General features: G+C 44.6%; 1 protein-coding gene across 1 annotated transcript in view; it reads left to right on the top strand.

The window, feature by feature from the left end:
• LOC147111703 (coiled-coil domain-containing protein 81-like) overlaps positions 1 to 25,430 on the top strand; it is a 156,932-nt gene that overhangs the window by 5,424 nt on the left and 126,078 nt on the right. The window contains exon 4 of the mRNA XM_085998814.1: positions 6,025 to 6,281. Coding sequence (XP_085854940.1) covers positions 6,025 to 6,281 — 257 coding nt within the window. The remainder of the gene's footprint in view (positions 1 to 6,024; positions 6,282 to 25,430) is intronic.

The following is a 25,430-nucleotide window of genomic DNA, read 5'->3' as shown; positions in this document are numbered from 1 at the left end:
AATTTGAATCTTTCTGCTATCAGCAGCGGTGTAGGATTTAGGTGTTCCTGTAGGATAGCAACAATTTCGTTAAAACTCTTCGCCATCGGTTTGGCTGGAATGATCAGGTTCCGCAATAGGCCGTACGTTCTTGCGCCCATTAAGTTTAGTAGTACCAATGCCTTTTTCTCATCGGCTACTTCATTTGCCTTGCAATATACTTCGACTCTTTCCACATACGTGGTCCAGTCTTCTATTGCATTATCGAAGGCAGTGATATTGCCAGTCTTCGGCATCTTGGAGATCTAAGATGGCGCCTCCCGCGCTTTGCCTTTTTCCCCGATTGAACTAAATGGCGCCTCCCGCGCTTTGCCTTCTTCCCCGCTGGATTAAGATGGCGCCTCCCGCGCTTTCTGTCTTCTCCGCTGCTGCTAGCGCTGTTGCTGGCATTTTTATGCCTTGATGGCGACGCCCTATGGTCTTCGCGCACTTCCCCCCCGCGCTGTTGCTAACGCCGCTCTCAGCGGTCCCCGTGGCAAACTGCAGCTCCTCGCGGCTTTCTGCGCTTCTAATTTCTTTTACTTAATTACTGTTCCCGTCATCAGTGCAAACCCTACGGGACACTTTCCTCCCTCTTCTCGGGTCTGTACGCTGCCCGGCTTCGTAGCACCGGCCGCGCCCTGTGTGCTCCACCCTCTCTCTCCTCTTCCCGGCAACGCTGCTCGGCCCCGTTGAAAAGCCACCCGATCGAGCTCTAGCCCGCCGCAGCCCAGGAAGGATCAGTGTACTACCTGCCACCAGCCCGATTAGCTGGAACACCATAGACAGGATAACCAAGCCCCGCTCTCGACAGCCTCTCCTGCAAATCTTCGAATTCGATGAATCAGAGGCGGTTGCCCACGGTCGACGCCTGTTTCATAGATACATAGATACATAGATACATAGAAGATAGGAGCAGGAGTAGGCCATTCGGCCCTTCGTGCCTGCTCCGCCATTTAATGAGATCATGGCTGATCCTTTAATTCAGTATCCCGTCCCCGCCTTCTCTCCGTAACCCTTAACCCCTTTTGCCCGTAGAAATATATCTAATTCCCTCTTAAATATATTTAATGAGCTGGCATACACTGCCCTCTGTGGCAATGAGTTCCACAGGTTCACCACTCTCTGAGTGAAGAAATTCCCCCTCATCTCTGTCCTAAATGGTTTAGCCCTTATCCTTAAATTATGTCCTCTAGTTCTGTTCTCACCCGCCAAGGGAAACATTCCTTCTGCATCCAGTCTGTCTAGACCTGTCAGAATTTTATACACTTCTATGAGGTCCCCTCTCAATCTTCTAAACTCCAGTGTGTACATCCCTAAACTACATAGTCTCTCCTCATAGGTCATTCCCGCCATTCCTGGTATCAGCCTGGTGAATCGCCGCTGCACCCCCTCCATGGCAAGAACATCCTTCCTCAGATGAGGCGACCAAAACTGTACACAGTACTCGAGGTGTGGTCTCACCAGTGCCCTGTACAGCTGCAGCAAGGTATCCCTGTTCCTGTATTCTAACCCTTTTGCTATGAAGGCCAGCATACCGTTTGCCTTCTTGACCGCCTGTTGCACCTGCATGCTCGCCTTCAGTGACTGGTGTACAAGAACACCCAGGTCTCTCTGTACTTCCCCCTCTCCCAATCTATTGCCATTTAAATAATAATTTGCCCTCCCGTTCCTGCACCCAAGGTGGATAACTTCGCACTTGTCCACATTATAGTGCATCTGCCATTTATCCGCCCAATCGCCCAGTCTGTCCAAATCGCTCTGGAGCTTCCTGGTCTCTTCCTCTGAGCCCACCCCCCCTCCTAGTTTAGTGTCGTCTGCAAATTTGGAAATGCTGCATCCGACTCCCTGATCCAGGTCATTAATGTAAATTGTGAACAGCTGGGGGCCCAGGACAGATCCCTGTGGTACCCCACTTGTTACTGCCTGCCATTCAGAAAATGAGCCGTTTATTCCAACTCTCTGTTTTCTATCTGACAGCCAGTTCCCTATCCACGCCAAAACTTTCCCCTTTATCCCATGAGCCTCAATTTTCCATGCTAATCTTTTATGTGGGACCTTATCGAAGGCCTTTTGGAAGTCCAGGTACACCACATCTACTGGCTCTCCCCCATCTATTCTACCAGTTACTCCCTCAAAAAATTCCAATAGATTAGTCAAGCACGATTTACCCTTTGTAAATCCATGTTGACTCTGTCCTATCCTGTCCCCATTTGCTAAGTGCTCCGCTATTTCATCCTTAATGATGGACTCCAGCATTTTGCCCACAACTGATGTAAGGCTTACAGGTCTGTAATTACCTGCTTTTTCCCTACCCCCCTTTTTGAATAGTGGGGTAACGTTAGCTACCCTCCAATCCATCGGCACTGTTCCCGAGTCTAATGAATTCTGAAAAATCATCCTTAGTGCATCCGCTATCTCTAGGGCCACCTCCTTCAGTACCCTAGGATGCATGTTATCAGGCCCTGGGGATTTGTCCACCTTCAATCCCTTTAGCTTCCTTAACACCATATCCTTAGAGATATTGATTTGCGTCAGTTCCTCCTTTGCCAATGTCCCTATTTTTCCCGATATCCCAGGGAGGTTTTTTGTGTCTTCCTTCGTAAAGACTGACCCAAAGTATGCATTTAGTTGATCTGCCATTTCCTTATTTCCCATTATATATTCCCCCGTATCTGACTGCAATGGACCAACTTTGGTTTTCACCAGTCTTTTCCTTTTGATATACTTATAAAAGCTTTTGGAGTTAGTTTTTATATTTTCCGCCAGCTTGTTTTCGTAAGCTATTTTGCCCCTCTTGATTATGCCCTTTGCCCTCCTTTGCTCTATCTTAAACTGTTCCCAATCTTCCGCTCTGGCGCTTTTTTTGGCTATTTTATACGCCCTATCTTTGGATTTTATGCTGTCTCTAATTTCCCCTGTTATCCACGGTTGAGTCACCTTTTTAGATTTCCTTTTATGCCAGATTGGTATAAACAATTTTTGCAATTTTGTCATTCTATCTTTAAATGTTTGCCATTGTTTATCTACCTCCAGTCCTCCCAGGAACGTTGTCCAATCAGACCTACTCAGTTCCCGTCTCATGGCATCATAATTCCCCTTGTTTAAATTCAGGACCTTAGTCTCTGAGTCAATTTCTTCGCTCTCCATTTCGAGTGAGAAATCGATCATGTTATGATCGCTCTGACCCAAGGGTCCCCGTACAACAAGATTACTGATTAGTCCCTTCTCATTGCACAGTACCCAGTCCAATATAGCCTGTTCCCGAGTTGGTTCCTCGACATATTGATCCAGATAACCATCCCTCAAACACTCAAGGAATTCCTCCTCCTCATTATTTTTACTGATTAGGCTAGTCCAATCTATATGTAAGTTAAAGTCACCTATGATGACAGCTGTGCTCTTATTGCACGCTTCTCTAATTTCCCTCGTGATGCCCTCCCTAACCTCTATTTTACTATTTGGAGGCCTATATACCACTCCTATTAATGTTTTTCGCCCCTCGCTATTTCTTAGCTCCACCCATATAGATTCTGTATTAACTGAGTTAATATCCTTCCTTTCAATTGCATTTATCCCCTCTTTTACTAGCAATGCTACCCCTCCTCCCTTTCTTTTTTGTCGATCCTTCCTAAATACTGAATACCCCTGTAAAGCTCCCAGCCCTGCTCACCCTGCAACCATGTTTCCGTAATCCCAATTAGATCATAATTATTAACCTCTATTTCCACAGCTAATTCATCTACCTTGTTCCTGATGCTTCTCGCATTAAGGTATAAAACCCTCAGGCTTTTTTTATGCTCACAATTTTTATGAATTAGTTTGGCCCTTCGTTTTTTGTTCCTCACCCTTTTACCATTTATTTCTGTCTGCCTTTCACTTTCCTCTATTTCACTACATAGGTTTCTAGCCCCCTGCCATACTAGTTTAAATGCTCCCGAACTGCTTTATCAAAAATTTCTTCTGTTTGTTTTTTTTTGTTCCTTCTGGCCTCGACCTCTAACAACTTCTCTTCAGGGATGGATCCCCATGAGGTGGTGCAGAACTGTAGGTAAGTTCGGATCTGTTCGTCGCCAGTGTTATGTCTGTGTGTAATTGAGACACGGACTGCAGGAGTTGGTTATAACAGGTGTTTACTGAGTGGAGACAACACTGGAACTACTATACAAAGTTACTACACAGGCTTATATACAGGGGTGGTCACTACTGGTACTGCAGTATACAGGGGCTGCAGAATATACTTCCTCCTTCAAAGTACATACACTACAGACCCTACCCCCCCCCATAGCCGCCAATCAGTGAACTCGGTGGAACTGACGAGAAGTTGAGCTTTTCCGCGCTAATATCGCTGTTAAATACCCCATTAAATGTTAGGCCTTGTTGGAATAGTGTAACTGGGGTAACGAATGGCCTGTTTCTGTGCTCTGCGCTGTATGTAATATGTAATTCTATGTAAATTATTTTTCAATATGAACGAGATATTTTACTTGAGTAGCAATATCAATTACATATTTCATCAGAATGGCAATATAAATTGAATATTATAAAAGACAAATAAGTGCTGTATGATAAAAGCTTGTTTCCCTTCACCTTACAGGTTCATGCTGGCAGCCTCTTCACAGCGATTCACTGGCCTAGAAATTGAGTGGGCTTAGCGCCCATTTTGCGGCGCTAGAGGGCATTGCGCTGGACTTACAGCCGGTTTTGAAATTGACTAGGGCCCAACATCGGCGTTACACCGGTAGCGCTGCGCCGGCACCGATGACGTCATCGGTGTGCGCAGCGTCCCGGTTGCCGTGGTGACGGGCCACAGCGCCGAAATTCAGTTGCGGCCGCCTCGCCCGTGGCAGCCGCAACTAAGACTCTGGCAACAGAGTCTTACACGACTTTGCGCCGGCGCATAAAGGTGGAGCGGCGGCCGGCCGCTTTCCCGCCGGCCGCCTGCCCGCACCTCCCTCCCCGGACTCCCCCACCCCCCCCCCCCGCGGAACAGATGCTTCTCGGCTGCGAGCCCGGCACTTCCCCGAGGTGCCGGGCTCATTTTTGTGGCGATTTAACCGGCCAGCGGGCGGGTGCAGGCAGCTCCTCCTTAACTGAAGGAGGAGGCCTGCACTTCCCGAGCCTGCCGCACCGCATCGGGCGCCATAGCGCCGCAATGCGGCGCGTAGCGCCAGTTTTCAGGCGCAAACAGCCTTCAGTAGTGCCGGCAGCCGTTTGGGCGCAGCGCTACTGAATTTTTGGCGCGCACAGCGCGACTTAGCACCGGCGCTAAATTTCCGGCGTTAAGCCCCGGCGCAGTGCAAACTCAATTTCTAGGCCACTGTGTTTTCATGCTGCAGTGCCCAACAGCTTTTTTTGTGTTCTGAATTTGAAACAAAGGAATTGCATTTTAAGTATGAAATAGTCTAGAGTTCCTTTACCTCCAAAGAACACCACAATATATCATGTTATAAGAGCTCACTGACTTCTAGATCTCTGGCTCGAGTTCAGGGTCAGTAGCATTTTAAAACAAATTCACAGTTACTTCCACAAATTTATTCAAAAAGTTGTAAAAGAGAAAAAAGACCGTAGAATTATTTTTTAATGTGATTTTTGCTAAATATTTTTTTTCTCCGTCCCATCAATTTTCTCCTCTTGCTCCAGCCTGCGTTCAACAGTGAGTATCAGGAGGCTATATGATTGCTAGTGATGATGAGATCCAGCTTAGCCAAGTCACCCAACATGTACATAGATACAACTTCCAGTAGGTGTTATTGAATAACAGTAAAGAGCAGAAACTCAATTTTTCATTATTACTTAAAACATAGTGAAAAATCGCACTAAAATTATTCTAGCAATTGCTTATTACAGTATTAGGCTGTCACCTAGTGTTCACCTTGCTTGCCTATATCCTGGCAAAATTTGTGATCAAAGGTCACAGAATATCAAAGAAATCCACTGATGTAGTTCTTTGTTTCCTAATCTTTATACAAATTTAATCAAGTTTTATAATTTATTTTTCTGTAGGTGACATACCTATTGTTGAACTAAATTTTACATTCCTGGCTCTGGAGAGCCCTTATAATCGCGATACAGTTGAAGGATGTGTCAAAGAGACTCTGCAGATCATGTATCGTTATATCGCCTGTAACCGTAATGTGCATTTCACATTCAAAGATATTGGTGTGCTAACTATACGAAATAACAAGGTCAAAATGAAGTTTTATAGAGAATTTCTTAATGCTATGGATGGTAGTGGAAGTTTAGTGAAAGCCCTTTCAAATGTAAGTACAATCAATATTTTGGAAAAACAAAATATATTAAAGGGGAACTGTATGATTGTTTGACCCATTGTAGTTGCTCTGAAGTGAAGAATGAAAAACAAATGGAACCTACAGCAAGATATTTTTTAAACTGGCATGTTGATCAGCTTGATGTCAATCAATTGGCTTATTGTATGTATATAATGCAAAGTGCGAGACAAAATTAATAGTTTTGTGAAATAGTACTGTGGATGCATGGGGATCTTTTTCATTTTCCTTATTTTGTGCTTATCAAGATAAAGGATGTCAGTCCTGGGGAATGGAACACCTTTTCACATTTGGCACTCTGTGTCAACATCAAGTGTTCTGTTATTAGGCACAGTATAAGCTAGACCCAAAGTAAATTCTGTTTACACTAGTCTAACAATGCACCTAACTAAACAAGAGATTAGTTTTTTTTATGTCTGATTTTTTAAATATCGAGTACCATTCTATTTCATTGTGCTTTTACTTTTTCATTTTATTTTTTCTCTATCGCCATGGCTACAACATTCCATTCATACCGCACCTGTAGGTGATGCCATGAAGGTCATGTTATGTGACTAAGTAAAGTGGGATTCCTTCTAACTTTATGTGACTATCAATCACCTGATGTTCATCTGTTTATTTGAATCATCACTGAAATTCCTAACATTCGCCATTGGTAAAGGACTTTGTTCTAACTTCCTTATTATTTCAACTGTTATCTTATTGCTTCCTTTGCAGCCCTGATGTCTATCCAATCCCTAAAAAATTATTAATTGAATTATAACCCCACAGCATGTAGGCCTGACGGCCTGCTGCATTGTGGCCTAATGGCCTTGTGGTCTTGCCACAACATTTTGTTGATTGGACCCCTTGTACTTCAGCAGGACAACTCACCTACAACCCACAGTATAGCAATTTGCGCTTCCCTCACTTAACAGTATTTAGTTGAGTGGACCCCCTCCCCCAGAAGAGCAGCACCGTGGCACAAGAAGCCTTCCCACCATGCCCCTTGCACTGAGCAGCATTTTGTAGATTATGACTGGATGTTCTGCAACCTTCCTAATGCTCCCACCTCCACTGAGGATGTTTCCTGGCTGCCCCCTCCTGTCTCACTCTATACCCTATCTTCCTCTTCCTAACCTCTTCCCATTCCCTCCTTTCCCCCTTCCCGTCTTCTCTCTCCCTCACCCTCTTCTCTCTCCCCTCTTCTCATCTCTCTTCCCCTCTCCTCTTTCCCTCCCCCTCCCTTCCTCTTCCTCCCTCCTTCCCTCTTATCCCATTCCCCACCTTGGTTCAATTATCTGCCAACCTTGCTTGACCTGACTACTGCACATGGGCTTAGGTCCCTGTGTGCAACACCTGATGTCAAATTTTGTTACACATTTTGCATCAACTTTTTCCACATTTGTAATGAAAAATGCCTGTGAAAAATTGACATGCTGATTGCACAATCATTGAGTGCCTGTGGAGGAAGTTCTGAACTTTCTCTGAGAGATATGACACAATCTTGGTTTTTTTCCTAAGGCTGCTGAAGATACTATCGAGCTATATGTTAAATATTGGCTTTAACATTTTAAAATTAAAACTTTAATACCTTATATATTAATTATAAGTTTGAAATGTAAATATTTCTGGTTTTGGGCAGCCCTCCGGCTGTCCCACTTTCCACATGCGGTGTTTCTCCAAGATGCCTAAAGCTACCCTCTGCCCTGCTCCTGATTATTTTGCACCCATTATCCTGGGCCTACATGTGGTGTCAGCTCCACTCCCCGACTTGTTCCCCGTTGTTCCAGCTGCCCTCAGAATTCAGGTGCCTGAGATATCAGACAGCTCATAGAAGATCAGAGGATGGCCAGGATAGGTAAGCACAGATCCCCCACACACCCCAGACCCACAAAGAAGAAATTGAATAATTCACAGCAGGAGGTAGGAAGACAGCTGGAATTAATCAGAAGACACAGGGCCTGTGACCTGCAAAGATATCTGATGGCTTGCTAACAGTGGGTTATCAGAGGATGGCCAGGAGCAATGAAGAGGTGTCAGGCCCATGAAGATATCAGAAAATGCTGGAAACACTCAGCAGGTCAGGCAGCAACTGGAGAGAGGAAGGTAGGGATAACGTTTCAACTCTAAGACCCTTCTTTAGAACCAGAGAATGTTACAAGTTAACCACTTATATGGAGGAACAAAACCAGGGAAAAAGGGAGGGGGAGAAAACAAATGAATGATCTATAATTAGGTGGAGGACAGGAAATGATGCATAGAGATGCAGATCCAGCATAAACGTCTTATCAAGCAACAGTCATTTGCATCTTGGATGTGATACAGAATGCAAATGAAAGAATTCAACATATTCCATATGCAGCACCTCTTTGCCATTTAAATAGCAGGAGAACATACCCATTACTGAGGTTCTGGCATGTGCATTGAGATGATGCTGATAAAGGCTTGACTGCACTATGTGGTGAGAATGGATGAGAATTTACTCCTAAAACAGATTTTTTATGGCTGAGTAAAGGAGGCAAATGTAAAAGAGATGGCCAGTACAAATGGTTCAAGGGGACTTTCAAGCTGTGCAATGGAGGTCTGGGAATGTATTACCACTCACTAGTTGGGCTGCATTCTGCATTTACAAAGGAATGCGCACTTTAAAAGCCAGTAGCTGTAGGATGGCTCTCCTGAAAGGTCAACTTGCTAGTGATGGCTACTACAGTTACAAATACTGGACAGTTTCTGTGCACTCATTGCCTTCCTAGGAATCTGCATGTACATGTACAATGAGAGAATGCAAACAAGCAATGACCCAAGATTTCTATCACCATCTATGTCAACATCACCATGGCAACACTCCCTATTGATCATATTTCAACACAAAATGCATTTCCATTTCACAAATGGCATACAAATGTTGCTTACAGTGCTGAAAGGCAAGATAGAATCAGTTTGCCAGAAAGGTAGGCTTTTGACGATTAACACATTTTGGAAAAGGCAGCAAGGAATCTGCTACTATCAAGTTATGGTCAGGCATTGAATTCTGTCTGGAATAGCCAGAGACAGCAGCACAGTAAATGGCAATGTCAGGCTTCCCCCATTCTTTCACTACTTGCAAATTCTAAGGAACAACAAAATAGTTTTTTTTACCCGAAAGGGTGTTTTTAGACTCAACAATTAACATGTTAATAACTGCAGAGCAAGAGTAAAAAAAAAACAAATAGAAGGCTGAACTATATTGCTAAATCAGTAGAGTACAAATACGATGATGTCATGCTGTAAATGCACTTGTAGTGCTGTGGACAGTTTTGATGACTGGATACATTAATGGCTTGGAGATAGTGCAGAGGAAAACTACATGACTTATCCCAAATGTCAGAGGATTGAGTTACGAGGAAAGCTGGAGAACTTTGGGTTCTTTAGCCAAGAAAGGAAGCAACTGAGAAGAAATTTCAGTAGAGGTATGCAAGGTAATAAACCACATACAAAAGATAAATATCAATGGTTACTTCAAGAAAATCTTGACAGGATAGAAAGACATAAGTTCAAAGAAAGAAAAACTTGCATTTATATAGCCACTTATGCCTTCAGGATGTCCAAAGTACTTCACAACCAATGAATTACTTCTGAAGTACAAGAAAACTGGTGAAAGGCAAATTTAGGACTGTCAGGAAGTTCTCCTTTATACAAAATGTGAACAACATTTGGTGAAGTAATTTAAGAGACAGATGAATGGTGTGGAGGGGCCATGGGGAAATAGAAGGCAAAGCTAGGTTTTTCTAGGTGGATAAGCTAAAATGGCTCTCTTCACTTGTAGATGATGTTATGATAGCTGATCTTACTGTTTCTTAGCCCCAGCTATGGCATGGTGCTGCCTAAGGAAATTAGAAAACTTGTACCATTTACCTGTTATTGTGTAATGTTTATAATGATTTGTAGGGGTTATAATATGTAATCAAAAATGCATTTATATATGTTTCGAATTTTAAAAAGTGCCAGTTCTTGGTAGCTGCCCTCCATGGTCTGATTGTCTTCCTGCTGGTAGACCTTCCACGATGCCTGCAGTTGTCATTTGTCTTGCTCTGAATTTGCGTGATTCCCCCGATGCTTGGAGTTCCTTGGCATCCTACTCCCATTGTCCTGGTTCTTCAAGCGGTGTCAACATTCACTCCCTCTGATCTGGTTGCTATTGCTCCTGCTGGCCACAGAAATGATGTGGGGGTGGTGAGGGATCAGAGGCCAAATAGCAGGCAGCAGGTCCAAGTTTGATGGTAGATCTGTTTAAGGTATTGTATACTCTCTGATATACACATTGGCCCTGACTTTTAACCAAACAGATTTTGAGTAGGTGGGTATCTGCTGCTCCAGAAATGAGGCCCGGCCATTTACCTCCTGGGCCCTTATTTAAATCCTGCTGGCTGACTTCCCACCTGGAATGCTGTGGGAAATCATGCAGCCTGGAGGATCGTGGCTGACTCAAGGTGGGAAGCAAGATCAGGTTCCAGGGCACCTTGTGAAGGCCTTGAGTTCAGGAAGGGGATGGAGTCCATGACAGGGGGTGCCTATGGTTTCCTTGTGGGGCCTGGAGGAACACCCCTGCTGCTCCTGGCCCCACAAAGAAAAGAAAAACGTAACTTTTTCTGATTATATCATTGACACCCAACATGCATGTTAAGAAGTACCCCCAGTGGCTTCGACTAGGTGTCCTTGCCACCTCATCAGAAGAGCTGGTTAAAATCCCAGATGGAGGGATCCTGGTGGCTTTCCGGTGGGTAAGTACCCTGCTTAACTGTCCACCCACTTGGTTTCCACTGGGTGGATAGGGTTAAAATCATCCCCATTGTCTAATTATGTAATGGGATCTATAATGTACATATATGTATGTTTTCTCTAATATATAATCATATATAGGGTTCTCAAATATATTTATTTGAGCTTTCTATTTATATGTAAATATAATTAAAGAGAGGTTCTCAGTTATAATTGATATGGAGGCTGTCTACTATATATTGACTTGGTGTTTTTCAAATATATAAGGATATAGGAATTCTGTGTAATGTATTTTTTTTACATATAATTTCTCTAATGATGTAGGGTTCGCAAATATATAAAATATATATTGGGGTTCCTTACAATATGTTCTTATACAGGTTGTCTAATTTATATTAATGTAATATATCTTAATATAGAGGTTATCTACTATATATTGATTATATTATGTGTTCTCTAAAATATAATGATACTGAGGTTCCCTAATATCCAGTGATACATGGGTTCTCCAATGAACTGATATTGGGTTCTCTAATATACATGTATAATGTACAGGGGGTTCTCTAATATTTATTCATATAGTGATTCTTCAACATATATATATAATAATGACATACAGGTTCTCCTATTCCTTGCCAATTCACAGATGGCTCGCAGTGATTTTTCCCAACCTAGTGCATCTTGATTTAAATATTGCCCAGGTAGTTCATCATAGAAACATAGAAAAATAGGAGCAGGAGTAGGCCATTCAGCCCTTCGAGCCTGCTCTGCCATTCAATATGATCATGGCTGATCCTCTATCTCAATACCATATTCCCGCCCTCTCCCCATACCCCTTGACGCCTTTTGCATCTAGAAATCTATCTATCTATAGAAACTAATCAATGATGGGCAGATCCCCTTCCTCGCCATTTTTTTTCAATTCGTCGTACACCACGTCAACCACTTAACCTGTTGTCTTGACTTTACACTGCCATCCTCTCTACTGATCATGCTGGGACCTCCTATCTGTCTTTCTCCCAGCAATCCTAAAACTTCCCCAACTAGCCCTGTAACTCTATGGCCACATTTTCAATTATTTTTTTCTGCACCATTCTTGCCTCTACTCCCATGCCTTTTCAGGCCCTCCTGGCTGTTTCATGTCTCGCACCTGCTGAAATGTTACCTCCAAATGCCCCTGCGCCTTTGTGATTGGTTTTCCTGTCCACCCTGTCTCATTAGATCTACCCAGTGTTGCTTCACACATTGCTTGCAGAAAGAAATGACTATGATAAGATTTATTTTCTTTTAATTTTATTTCTTTCATTCAGTGAAAATTATTTATTTAATTTTTATTTGTTTTCCATATAGAGGCCGAATATCATCATGGCCTACTTCACTCCTGGTCCCTTCTCCCAATTCGACTCTACCAGCTTTGTTATGCTCTGCTGCTTTTTTTCATTCTTCTCGATTATCAGCATGGTCTCCTCACCTGTATTCAACGCTTTGTGGCGGTACCACTGGTTGTCCCTTACATTGAGACACATAATTCCCTTTAACTTACCTTACTGTATGTTTAACTTACCTTTTGGGGCCGTTGCCCTTTTAACTTGCCTGTTGGGGCCATTGCCCCTTTAAGACGCGCCCTAGCGCGCTGACGTCACGTCACGTACGACGTGATGTGCGTGCGCCGGCACAGCCCGGCCTAGCGTCTTCGGCCTCAACGGCCAGCCGACGGGAGCGACGCGATCTTCCGCTCCCGCGGCAAGCACCGGCACAGCCCGGCCTCCCGACTTCGGCCTCAACGGCCAGCGACGCAACGACGCGCATCACGTGATGCCCTAAGCGTGGGAAACGCGAACAACGTGATGATGCCACAACACAAACGCGATGATGTCATCACGCTCCCCACAGGACTGCGAACTCAGTCCTCGTGGAGTCCCCGCTGGGACAAGACCTACACCACGGTGCTCCTACAGTCAGCCATCTTACCTGCTGTAATTAGCCTGTTCCTGTAAATAAACAACTTATTTATAGTTCGTCGAAGTCAAACTCTCTTATTTAGTGGCGATCTACACGAACCGCTACAGCTTCATTGGCCATGAGGAAAGAAAATAATAGTTTTGTAAGCTGAAGTGTAGGGAATGGGGCTGGAGAGGAATTGGACTGTGGAGGAGGGAGCAGGGCCAGGATTGTAAAACAGCAATGGGTAGAAGCGGTGTGGGGCAGAGAGAATAGAGGTAGAGGGCAGAAGGTATGGTCAACATTTATCACTTAACCAATGGCACCAAACATGGTCATTTGTCTCTTTTTTGTTTGTGGAATTTGCTGTGCACAAATTGGCTGTTGTGTGTACCGACAAAATAATATTAATGACACTATAAAAGTAATTCATTAGCTGTAAAGGACTTTGAGGACATGAAAGTTGCGATATAAATCTGTTCTTTTCTTTTGTTTCTCTCTGCTTGTGTATATCTTTTTAGCAATGTCATTCCACATCTCTCTCAAGTAATGTCCTCCCGAATTCCATCTTGGACAATTTATTCCCACAATCTCTTCCTTATTTCTTTGTACTCAAAAATGTGTGTAAAAGGCTTGGGACCCCAATATATTTCTCTTCCTGCAGCTCTTCTAATGTTTCTCCCCTCTTTCTTCCCCCATCCTCCAGTGTCTGTCTGAAATAACATCCTGCCCCATCTCCCTGTTCTAGGTTTTCTTCTAGATATTGGTCCTGTACTTCCCCCAGTATGTGTATTCCTGTCTTGCTCCCCCATGTCTATGCAGCATACTGTCTCAATTCTATCACCCAGGTTTCTCCTGTCTTTCCCCCATCTCTGTATGTCTGTCTGTCTCCACATCACGCTCTTCCCTTTTGCTGTCTGCAGTAATGTACTGTGCCACCTATCTCTACCAGGTTTTCTTTGACCCATTTCACTTGTGTTTTCCCCATCTCTGTATTCATGTATCCCTTTGCCTCTATCCATATCTGCAACAGTGTCCTCGCCCATCTCTTTTTCAAGGCCTGAAAAAAATTTAAACAGGTTGGCTAGTGTGATTCTGGTTGTGAAGGTGGCCCAAAAGGCTGAGGGAAATAAGGAAATTGGCCATCTAAGTTTCAGGAGTAGGCAGAACACCTAAAGGCTCGAGAGCAGGTGAAGAGATCCAGGACAGGGCAGCAAACAGCCCAGAAGTCTGCGAGACCCGCTTGCAGATGAAGAAAGAGAAAGTCCTGCAGGGGAGCGGGCGGTCAAAACGACAATTTATAATCATTTATACTTTACATGATATAAAGGTAATAAATAAAGTTTTAAAAATAAGAAAAATTAAAAGTAAACATTTTAACATAAAATTTAATAGTTACCTTTGGCAACTTAGGGAAAAAAATGGCCCCGAATTGGGAGTTCTGCTGGACTTCAGTGGAAGTTTGGAGGAATCCACCAGAAAATAGCAGGGATCTGGTTGCATTAGGTTCTCGCTATTTCTGGGATTTTCTAGTCAGTTTTGTAAGGGGCAGAAACTCCAACTGCTTCTTACGAGGCCATTGAAGTCACAGAGTGGAGCCAGGAGTGAGGACTCCCACCTAGAGTACTGTGCTTAACTTTGGGCACCGAACTTCAGGAAAGATATATTAGCCTTGGAAGGGGTACAACACAGATTAACCAGAATGATACCAGGGCTTAAAAAAATTAAATTATGAGGACAGGTTGCATAAACTTGGTTTGTATTCCCTTGAGTTTAAAAGGTTGAGGGGTGATATAATTGAAGTCTTTAAATGAAAATTAGAGCTGGGCCAGTAAGGAGTGAAATCTGGACATAGTTTTCATTCAAAGGGTAGTGGGAATTTGGAATTCTTTCCCCCAAAAGGTTGTGGATTGAAATTTTCAAGACTGAGATTGCTAGATAAGGGTAAGGGTATCAAGGGATATGGATCAAAGATGGGTAAATGGAGTTAAGATACAGATCAGCCACAATCTAATTGGATGATGGAACTAGCTCAAGGGGCTGTATTGGCCTACTCTTGTTCCCTGGCTAAGCTGGAATCCAGCATAGGACTGAAGGCAGCTACGCTGAGTCAGATGACACATACCTGCCTCTACCTAGGCGCAAGTGACCCCACTGAGACGTCCAGACTAGTGATGTGGCCTGAACCCCCAAAGAATGAGATATTTAAAAAGAAAAACAGAGCAGTAGCAACTAGCCTAAACAGTGTGCTAAGGGGACACTAAATACGGTTGGGGGGCGGGGGGCCGGGTTCCTGGCAACACCCCCCTGCATATTCCCAGCTGCATGGGACAGTGGTGCACCTATAGTGGTGCAGGTGTTTGCTGGCCCCATTTAAATTAGTTGTCCATCCGCTGATCTTGAAACTCTAGTGGGGTCAGCGCTAGAAGGGGTCAGCGCTAGAAGGTGCCAGCAGGTGTGATCCTGGTGTAATTGCTGGGATTATAGCACATGGATTTCCAGTGGCGCTCTGAGAAGGTTCAGAAAGTCACTCCACATGTTAACTGGTGGGCTGGTTGTCCATTTACAGTGTGTCAAGTTTGCTTAAGCGAAACCCAATATAAATGTGGACATAGAAATTTATGACAGTCAAATGTGACAAAAACACAACAGGAAATCAAGTAATGCATACAGGAAGTGTGTGTAGATGTAAAATTTTAAATTATATATAGATAGCTAAATGTTAATTCATGTTAAAGGTTGAAGGCACTGAAGAAACAACAATGAGATTACAGAGCTTTAGATTCACATTGAGTGATTCATAGAATGATACAGCACAGAAGGAGGCCATTCAGTCCATCGTGTCTGTGCCGGCACTCTGAAAGAGCTATCCAATTAGTCCCATTCCCCATAGCCCTGCAAATTTTTTTCCTTCATGTATTTATCCAATTCCCTTTTGAAACTTATTATTGAATTGGCTTCCACTACCCTTTCAGGCCGTGCATTCCTGATTATAACAACTCACTGCATAAAAATAATTCTCCTCATCTCGCCTCTGGTTCTTTTGGCAATTACCTTAAATCTGTGTCCTCTGGTTACCGACCCATCTGCTATTGGAAACAGTTTCTCCTTATTTACTCTATCAAAACCCTTTATGATTTTGAACACCTCTATTAAATTTCCCCTTAACATTTGCTGCTCCAAGGAGAACAACCCCAGCTTCTCTAGTCTCTCCACGAAACTGAAGCCCTTCATTCCTGGTGCCATTCCAATAAATCTCTTCTGCACCCTATCTAAAACCTTGACATCCTTCCTAAAGTGTGGTAGGCAGAATTGGACACAATACTCCAGCTGGGGCCTAACCAGTGCTTTATAAATGTTTAGCATAACTTCCCTTTTGTACTCTATGGCCTAGAAATTGGCCTGAGGCGCCCAAGCGGCGCAAAGTTCGCCTGGGCGCAGGAATTTGCGCCACGATCGCCGCATTAACGATCGCCGCAAATTCAGTTGAAGTCCCCCTAGAGGGAGACGGGGCGCAGCTCGAGGCGCTCCGCGTCCCTCTTAGGGCGCTGAAAGTGAATTTCGCAGCGCTATGTGCCGCAGCGCCACACGCTGCGGTACTGCAGGCCTTCCTCCCAGGAAAAGCGGCCGCCCCGCACCTCCACCTTAACTTGCGCCTCTGCCGGCGCAGCAAGGCCCCGTGAACCGGGCGCGGGTAGCGAACGGCACTACAGCGGCGTTTGCTACCAAATATCGCGATCGGGGCGCGAATGGGGCGCTGCGCACACCGATGATGTCATCGGTGGCGGCGCAGCGCAAAGGCTAACGCCACCATTAGCGCCCCTGCTGAATATCGCGGGAGGCGCAGCCAGTGGCGCTACAGCCACTGACTGCCTCTTTAGGCGCTAACAGGTGGCGCTACTCACCCAATTTTTCCCCCTACACCTCTGTTTATAAAGGTAAGGATACCATATGCTTTTGTAACAGCCTTCTTAACTTGTCTTGCCATCATCAAAGATGTGTGTACGTACACCCCCAGGTCCCTCTCTTCCTGCACCCACTTTTAAATTGTACCATTTAGTTTATATTGCCTCTCCGCATTCTTCCTACCAAAATGCATCACTTCACACTTCTCTGCATTAAATTGCATCTGCCATATATCTGCCTGTTTCACAGTCTGTCTATGTTCTCCTGAAGTCTGTTACTATCCTCTTCACTGTTTACTACATTTCCGAGTTTCATGTCATCTGCAATCTTTGAAATTATGCCCTGTATACCCAAGCCCAGGTTATGAATATAAATCAAAAATAACAGTGATCCTAATACCGACCCCTTTAAGATCAGCTTGTTAACTGGATTTTATTTTCCTTCCACTGACTATAAGGGGACATTATTTTTATACTACGAGTCGAGGAGTAGTGCCCATTAATCTTGAATGGGTTGGTGGAAGAATATTATTGCATTCATATGGTTTCCAACACACACCTTTAATTCCAAAGCGACTATTCCATTTCAGGAGCCCAACCTGGTTGCAACCTTGATATGCCAGTAGAATATGATAACTTGTGCCCATTGGCTCTGGTGCAGAGTCAAGTTATGGAAAAAGGCAGAGAGTCTTGTTTTTTTGTATAGCGTGTGGGGGGTGCGGTGGCGGTGGGTGGGGGCTAAAGATTCAAATACTGTTGTGGTAACCTCTATTATTGATGTTGTCTATTTCCATGGCCATTCCTCTTGGGTACATTAACTGGGCTTTTAGGTCTATTGTACTGATTTCATAGCTCTCATACCAGTTTCTCTGTATGGTGTTCCACCCAAATATTTACGCCCCAGAGATTTTGTATCTCTGTTTGCATAGTCTAAATGGCCCCTGTCAAGTTTTCATTGAGTTTTTTTATCTCCACCAACAGATCTCTATTATCAACTATGTTCTTTTTATGCTTCAGACCTAGCTCTATCCTTGTTGTCTTTCAGGGATGACCTAAATGGTGACCCAGACAACAGTGGAGTGTTAGGCTCTTGATGATGCAATGTTCCTTGGGCTGTGGAGTGGTCCAGTGTGAGGAGGTCTGATATGAGAGCTGGTGGTGTGCCCATGGGGAAGAGTCTCCTTTCAATATTGTTGTCAGCCTTTTGGGAAAGACCCCTACAGTGTTGTAGGCTTTGTTTCCCTGTGAGGTGTTTTGGAGGTAGCATTGCTTGCACTGTGTTGGGGTTTAGAAGGGAGAGGTTGTTGGTAGCATTGCTGCTAATACTTATTTGGGTGCTAGGAGGTGAGGAGCATTTTTTAGTGTACAGAGCAGTGGGCCCGTTGCAGGTGCTGTCAATATTGATTTTGATAATGCAGACAATCTACTGAGGTCCAGACTAGCAATCTCATTAGGACACTGGCGCTGAATCTGCTGTCTGATTTGCTGACCTTATTTGCTGTGTTTAATGCAGCATGGAGCTATTAGGGAGTTGGGACAGGACATTAGGATCTTTCAGGAAACCAAAATGGCTGGAAGGAACACCACAGGAGAGTGAAAAATCCCTTAGAGAGCCAGGTGGGAAAGAATAGTACCAAAGGCAGAAAGAGTGCACCTTGGGAAGCAGAATGGAAGGGAAGAACACCATAGGAGGAGGGAGCACTTCTGGGAGCAGCAGAGCAGGGAAGAAAATGAGAAGTGATTGGAAAGCACTTCTGGCAAGAGGCTGGCAGGAAGGAGTGCCTTAGCGAGCAGAATGGTTGAGAGGGGAACCTGAAGGTGATGTGAGTAGGGTGACTTTTTAGTATTTAGTTAATCACAGACATGTGGGGCAGATAGTCATCTTCACCACCTGGGCAGTAATCTGGAGGAGCGGATCATCCACCTTTTATAGATAGAACCTGCCTGATTTTCATTCCATTGATATCAATGCAATGAAATTTGGGTGGGATCTATAAAGAATTACATTGAATTACGTAGTATTTACAGCACAGAAACAGGCCATTTGCCCAACTAGTCTATGACAGCCTTCATAGTCCACATGAACACCTCTTCATCTAAACCTATCAGCATAACCTTCTATTCCTTTCTCCACCATGTGCTTATATAGCTGCTCTTAAACGCATCTATGCTACTCGCCTCAGCTACTTCTTGTGGTAGTGTGTTCTGCATTCTTACCACTCTTTGGGTAAAGACGTTTCTCCTGAATTCTCTATTGTATTTATTAGTGACTATCTTATATTTATGAGTTCTAGTTTTGGACTCCCCCACAAGTGGAAACATTTTCTCTATGTCTACCCTGTCAAGCCTGTTCATAATCTTAAAGACCTCTCTATCAGGTTACACCTCAGCCTTCTCTTTTCTAGATAAAAGAGGCCCGCCTTTCCTGATCAGTATATCCTCTCAGTTTTGTTTTCATCTTTGTGAATCTTTTTTACATCATCTCCAGTGCCTCTATATCATTTTTATAATATGGAGACCAGAACTGTGCACAGTACTCCAAGTTTGGTCTAACCAAGGTTATATATAAGTTTAACATAACTTCTCTGCTTTTCAATTCTATCCCTCAAAAAATGAACCCAGTGCTTGGTTTGCTTTTTTAATGACCTTATTAAACTGTGTTGCTATTATTAGCGATTTGTGTACCTCAACCCCTAGATCCCTTTGCTCCTCTACCCCGGTTAGACTCTTATTATCCAAACAGTATGTGGCCTCCTTATTCTTCCTACCAAAATGCACCACCTCACACTTATACATTGAAAGTCATTTGCCAATTACAGTCCCATTCTTCAAGTTTATTAATGTTTTATTGTATTTTGTCACATTCTACCTCAGTATTAACTATACCCCCCAATTTGGTGTCATCTGCAAATTTTGAAATTGTGCTTCCGATTACTGAGTCCAAATCATTTATGTAAATTGTGATCAACACCGATCCCTGTGGAACACCATTTCCCATCCTTTGCCAGCCTGAGTAGCTATTCTTACTGTCTGTTTTCTGTTTTGAAGCCAGCTTGCTGTCAATTCTGCTACTTGTCTCCTGACTCCACATGCTCCACCTTAGTCGTGAGTCTACTAGTCATAGGGGGAGAAATTCGGTGGAGCTGCAAATGGGGCGCCAAGCTTGCCTGGGCGCCGGAATTAGCGCAGTGATCGGAGCAGTTGCGACCGCTGGAAATTCAGCTTGAACGCCCCAAGAGGGACACGGGGCGAGGCTCGAGGCGCTCCACGTCCCTCTTAGGGCGCTGAAACTGAATATCGCAGCGCAACGTGCCGCAGCGCCACACGCTGCGGCACGGCGCGCTGCGGTACTGCAGGCCTTCCTCCCATTCTTAAGGGGGAGGGGCCTGCACCAGCGTGATCGGAGATCGCGAGTGCCGGCTAAAGAGCCCGGCACCAAGGAGAAGTGCCGGGCTCTCGGAAAACAGCCAGCTCTGCCGCGGGGGGAGATCAGGAGGCCGGGGACGGAGGTGCTGGCAGGCAGCCGCTGGAAAAAACGGCCACCCCGCACCTCCACCTTAATTTGCGCCACTGCCACCACAGGTAGGCCCCGTGAACCGGGCGCGATTTGCGAATGGCGCTACAGAGGCGGGTGCTACCGAATATCGAGATCGGGGTGGTAGCGGGGCGCTGCGCACACCGATGACGTCATCGGTGGCGGCGCAGCGCAACAGGCTAACGCCACCATTAACGCCCCAGCTAAATATCGCGGGAGGCGTGGCCAGTGGCGCTAAAGCCACTGAGTGCCCTCTTTAGGTGCTAACTGGTGGCGCAGCCCACCGAATTTCTAGGCCATAGAGTCATAGAGTTATACAGCACAGAAAGAGGCCCTTCAGCCCATCGTGCCCGCGCCGGCCATCAAGCCCTGTCTATTCTAATCCCATTTTCCAGCTCTTGGTCCGTAGCCTTGTATGCTATGGCGTTTCAAGTGCTCATCTAAATGCTTCTTGAATGTTGTGAGGGTTCCTGCCTCTACCACCCTTTCAGGCAGTGAGTTCTAGATTCCAACCACCCTCTGGGTGAAAAAGTTTTTCCTCAAATCCCCTCTAAACCTCCTGCCCCTTACCTTGAAACTATGCCCCCTGGTTATTGACCCCTCTACTAAGGGGAAAAGTCCCTTTCTATCTACCCTATCTATGCCCCTCATAATTGTGTACACCTCAATAAGGTCCCCCCTCAGCCTTCTCTGCTCTAAGGAAAACAACCCCAGCCTGTCCAGTCTCTCCTCATAGCTGAAGCGCTCCAGCCCAGGTAACATCCTGGTGAATCTCCTCTGCACCCTCTCCAATGCAATCACATCATTCCTATAGTGTGGCAACCAGAACTGCACACAGTATTCCAGCTGTGGCCTAACTAGCGTTTTGTACAGCTCCATCATAACCTCCCTGCTCTTATATTCTATGCCTTGGCTAATGAAGGCAAGTATCCCATGTGCCATTTTAACCACCTTATCTACCTGTCCTGCTGCCTTCAGGGATCTATGTACATGCACACCAAGGTCCCTCTGACCCTCTGTCCTTCCTAGGGTCCTACCATTCATTGTGCCTGGTTAGGCTTCCCAAAATGCATCACCTCACACTTTTCAGGGTTAAATTCCATTTGCCACTGTTCTGACCAACCCGTCTATATTGTCCTGTAGCCTGAGGTTTCCCTCCTCACTGTTTACCACACCACCAATTTTCGTGTCATCTGCGAACTTACTGATCATACCTCCTACATTCATATCTAAATCATTAATCTACACTACAAACAGCAAGGGACCCAGCACCGATCCCTGCAGTACACCACTGGACACAGGCTTCCAGTCACAAAAACAACCTTTGACCATCACCCTCTGCCTCCTGCCACTAAGTCAATTTTGGATCCAATGTGCCAAATTTCCCTGGATCCCATGGGTTCTTACCTTCTTGACCAGTCTTCCATGCAGGACTTTTGTCAAAAGCCTTACTGAAGTCCATGTAGACTACATCAACTGCACTACCCTCATCCACACACCTAGTCACCCCCTCAAAAAATTCAATCAAATTGGTTAGACATAATCTCCCCTTGTGTGGTAACCTTATTGAAGGCCTTTTGAAAATCCAAATATATTAATATCTACTGCATTGCCCATGTCTCCTCTTTCTGTTACTTCTTCACAGAATTCAGTAAGGTTGGTCAAGCATGATCTTCCATTTGAAATCTGTGCTGTCTATTATATTTTTAGTTTCTAGATGTTTTCTATTACATCTTTGAATAAAATTTCCATTATCTTTCCTACCATCAATGTTAAGTTAACTGGTCTATAGTTCCCCGGACTTGTTCTATCTCCCCTTTTAAATATAGGAATAACATTAGCTGTTTGCCAGTTCTCTGGCACTATTCCCTTTTCTAATTTTATATAATTGTAATAGTGCCTCTGCTATCTCTTCCCTAACTGATTTTAATATGAATGGATGCAATCCATCTGGACCAGGGGTTTTATCCTTCTTAAGTTTGATTAGTTTATCAATTACCTTCCCACAATTTATCAATTATCTCCCCACCCCCACCAAAAGAGTAGACAATTCCTCCACCAGATTACTACCCAGCTGGTGACGAGGAAAATCTACCCCATGGTTCCAGGGAAAGGAGAATTTTGAAATTTTCTCAGTTCACAAAAGGCTTTTCAGATATAAAAAAGATTGAAAATTGCTGTCCCAGACTTTGTGTGACTATAAGATGCATTTGTAAATAAAAACAATACAGGTAAATTTGTATTGTAGTATGGTTCATACGAAATATTGGGGTAGAAATTCCTTTGCATCCTGCTGATTTTTAGAGTGTGAATTCAGAATTGGACTTACAAATTTCGCAATTGTTCATCCCATGCTGGAAGAGCGCACAAAAAGTGGCTGCTGCCATACTGGTAAAAGCAGACATTGGGCAGCCGCTGGCCTCATTAAAATATGTTAATAGGGTCGCCCTATGCTTGAATTACGTCCCATTCCCGTTTATAAAATTGGTGCCTGGGAGCCTCTCATTTGCACTTTCTGGTCACCTCCTGCACCGCCGCCCCCCCCCCCCCCCACACACACACACACACACACACACACACACACACACACACACACACACAAACATGGTGCCAACACTCAGGAAGCTGGCTGCAGCATTGCTATTTAAAGAAGTCCCCACCTCTATTAAGGTAAGTTGCTGGAAAGTCATTTTTGGCTACTGGGGATTTTTGAAGCCTTTTTTTCGACTATTTTGGCAGTAGTTCAGAGTACAGAGCAGACTGTTGACTTTTGGCACAGCTGAGCTGTTTGACTCCATTGGTTGCAGGAGGCCTAGAAAAGATAGAAATGGTACTGTGATTACTATTTCAGCTGCCACAGTGGCAGCAGCAGCAAAGACCTGTAGAGAGTCAAAGAAGATGGTAAAGGAGGCACGGGCCAAGGAGGCATTACCCCATGTAGGTCTTCTGGAACAGGATGTTGTACATCAATATGTCAGGAATAGTGTGTGGGGAGGCTGTGCTTCAACAGGGAGGAAGTCACTGACCTATATCATCTGTTGCAGCAGGAATTGGACCCAAACACCAGCGCACCGAAAGCACTGCCTGTAGCTGTAAAGGTAACTGTGGCTCTCAACTTCTATACCACAGGCTAATTTCAGGCTGCAGCAGGTGATAGCAGCAACATCAGTCAGTTTGCTGTCCATATGGCCATCAAGCAAGTGACGGATGCCTTCTGTAAGGAGAGAGCAATACATCACCTTCCCCATAGAGGCTGCTGGTCAAGAGGAAAGAGCTCTTGGATTTGCCCATATTGCTTGATTTCCCCAGGTGCACAGTCTTATTGACTGCACACACGTTGACCTGCATTCTCCCCATCACAAACCAGCCATGTTTTATAACAGGAAGCATTTCCATTCCTTGAATGCTATGCTAGTGTGTGACCACAGGCAATGGGACAGGCTGTGTCTCTTTTCTCCAGAAAAGATTGAGAGGTGACCTGATAAAGATCTTTAAAATTATGCAGGAATTTGATAGGGTAGACGTAGAGAGGATGTTTCCACTCGTGGGGGAGTCCTAAACTTGGTGCCATAAATATGAGATAGTTACTAATAAATCCAATAAGGAATTCAGGAGAAACTTCATTTCTCAGAGAGTTGGGAGGTGTGGAACTCATAACATATGGAGTGGTTGAGGCGAATAGTATAGATGCATTTAAGGGGAAGCTAGATAAGTACACGAAGGAGCAAGGAATAGAAGGATATGTTGATAGGGTGGGATGAAGTAAGGTGGGAGGAGGCCGGTGTAGAGCATATACACGGATCAAGACCTGAGCTGTAAAATTCTATGTACTAAATAATACAGATCTGTGCCTGGTATCCTGGCAGTGCTCATGATGCCTTCATACTGTGATAGTCCTCAATTCCCCCTGCCTTTGACCCAGACCAGCAGGCTAGCATCTTGGAGACAGGTGTTAGAAACCCAGGCACAGACGTGGAGTGCGGATACAATGACAGCCACACAAGAACAAGAGCTCTCATTGAGCAAACCATAGGCATCCACAGACAAAGATCCTGGTGCCAGGACCAATCTGCTGGAGTCCTGCAGTATAGTCCAGAGCTGATTTGAGGATGTGCATGTCAAGGTCAAATAGTGGTGCTGGCGTGTGAAGGGTGGTAGACATGTGAGGAGGCAAAGGTTTACTAGTGAGGAGTGTAGGAGGTGCAGAGTGTGACAGGAGGTGGAGTGAAATGTGCTACAGTAAATGGAAGAGAGTGCTGGTACTTGGGAGAGAAGGGTGGTGAGTGCTGGAACTTCAGGTAGTGCTAGTACGGTTATGCTGAGAATGGTGTGAGATCAAAGTTAGGGGTGTTACCTTAGCAACACTGGTCAGGTTATTAAACTTCTTCCTACATTGGAGCCAGTCCATGGAGCGATGCTCATGGCGATGATACCCTCCGCCACCTGTGCCCACTGCTGCCAAGCAGTTTGGGGGAGGGGGGATAATATCCTGTTGTTGGAGGGAAGAGGATGTCCCTCCTCCTGCTGATCTCCTCCACCAGGACCTCCATTGCAGTGTCAGAAAAAGAAGGGGTCCTTGCAGTATCTACTTCTCCTGCCATGTCTTTAGGTTGCCTGCCTCCAAAGTGCCCTTTAAGAAGTGTAGGCTGCCTTTAAATAGAGACAGGAATGCCGGAAATTCAAGACCTCGATTGCATGAGTTGCAAATCAACAGCAGGATTATTTCATTATAATGAGGGCCCCCAACCAATATACCAGTCTTGTCCCGCCCGCATGATTAGGCTCGCATTGCAGGTGTCGCACAGATTCTCTGGCCGAAAATGAGTATGCCAGTCACGACAATAGAACATACTCCATATGCCCGAATATTTTATTTGTGAGCATAACAAGAAAATGGAGTCTCCTCCTGTTAATTTGAAGTTGCTTACTTTAAAATACTGGATAATTTGAACTTTTAGTGCAAAGAAAGACTTTAAATTAACAGAAATATGCTGAAAGGGT

This window comes from Somniosus microcephalus, chromosome 10 (genome assembly GCF_052327205.1).
Source record: "Somniosus microcephalus isolate GS21.2 chromosome 10, FLI_Smic_1.0, whole genome shotgun sequence".
Classification (NCBI taxonomy): domain Eukaryota; kingdom Metazoa; phylum Chordata; class Chondrichthyes; order Squaliformes; family Somniosidae; genus Somniosus; species Somniosus microcephalus.
This window is presented reverse-complemented; position numbering and strand designations above follow the sequence as displayed.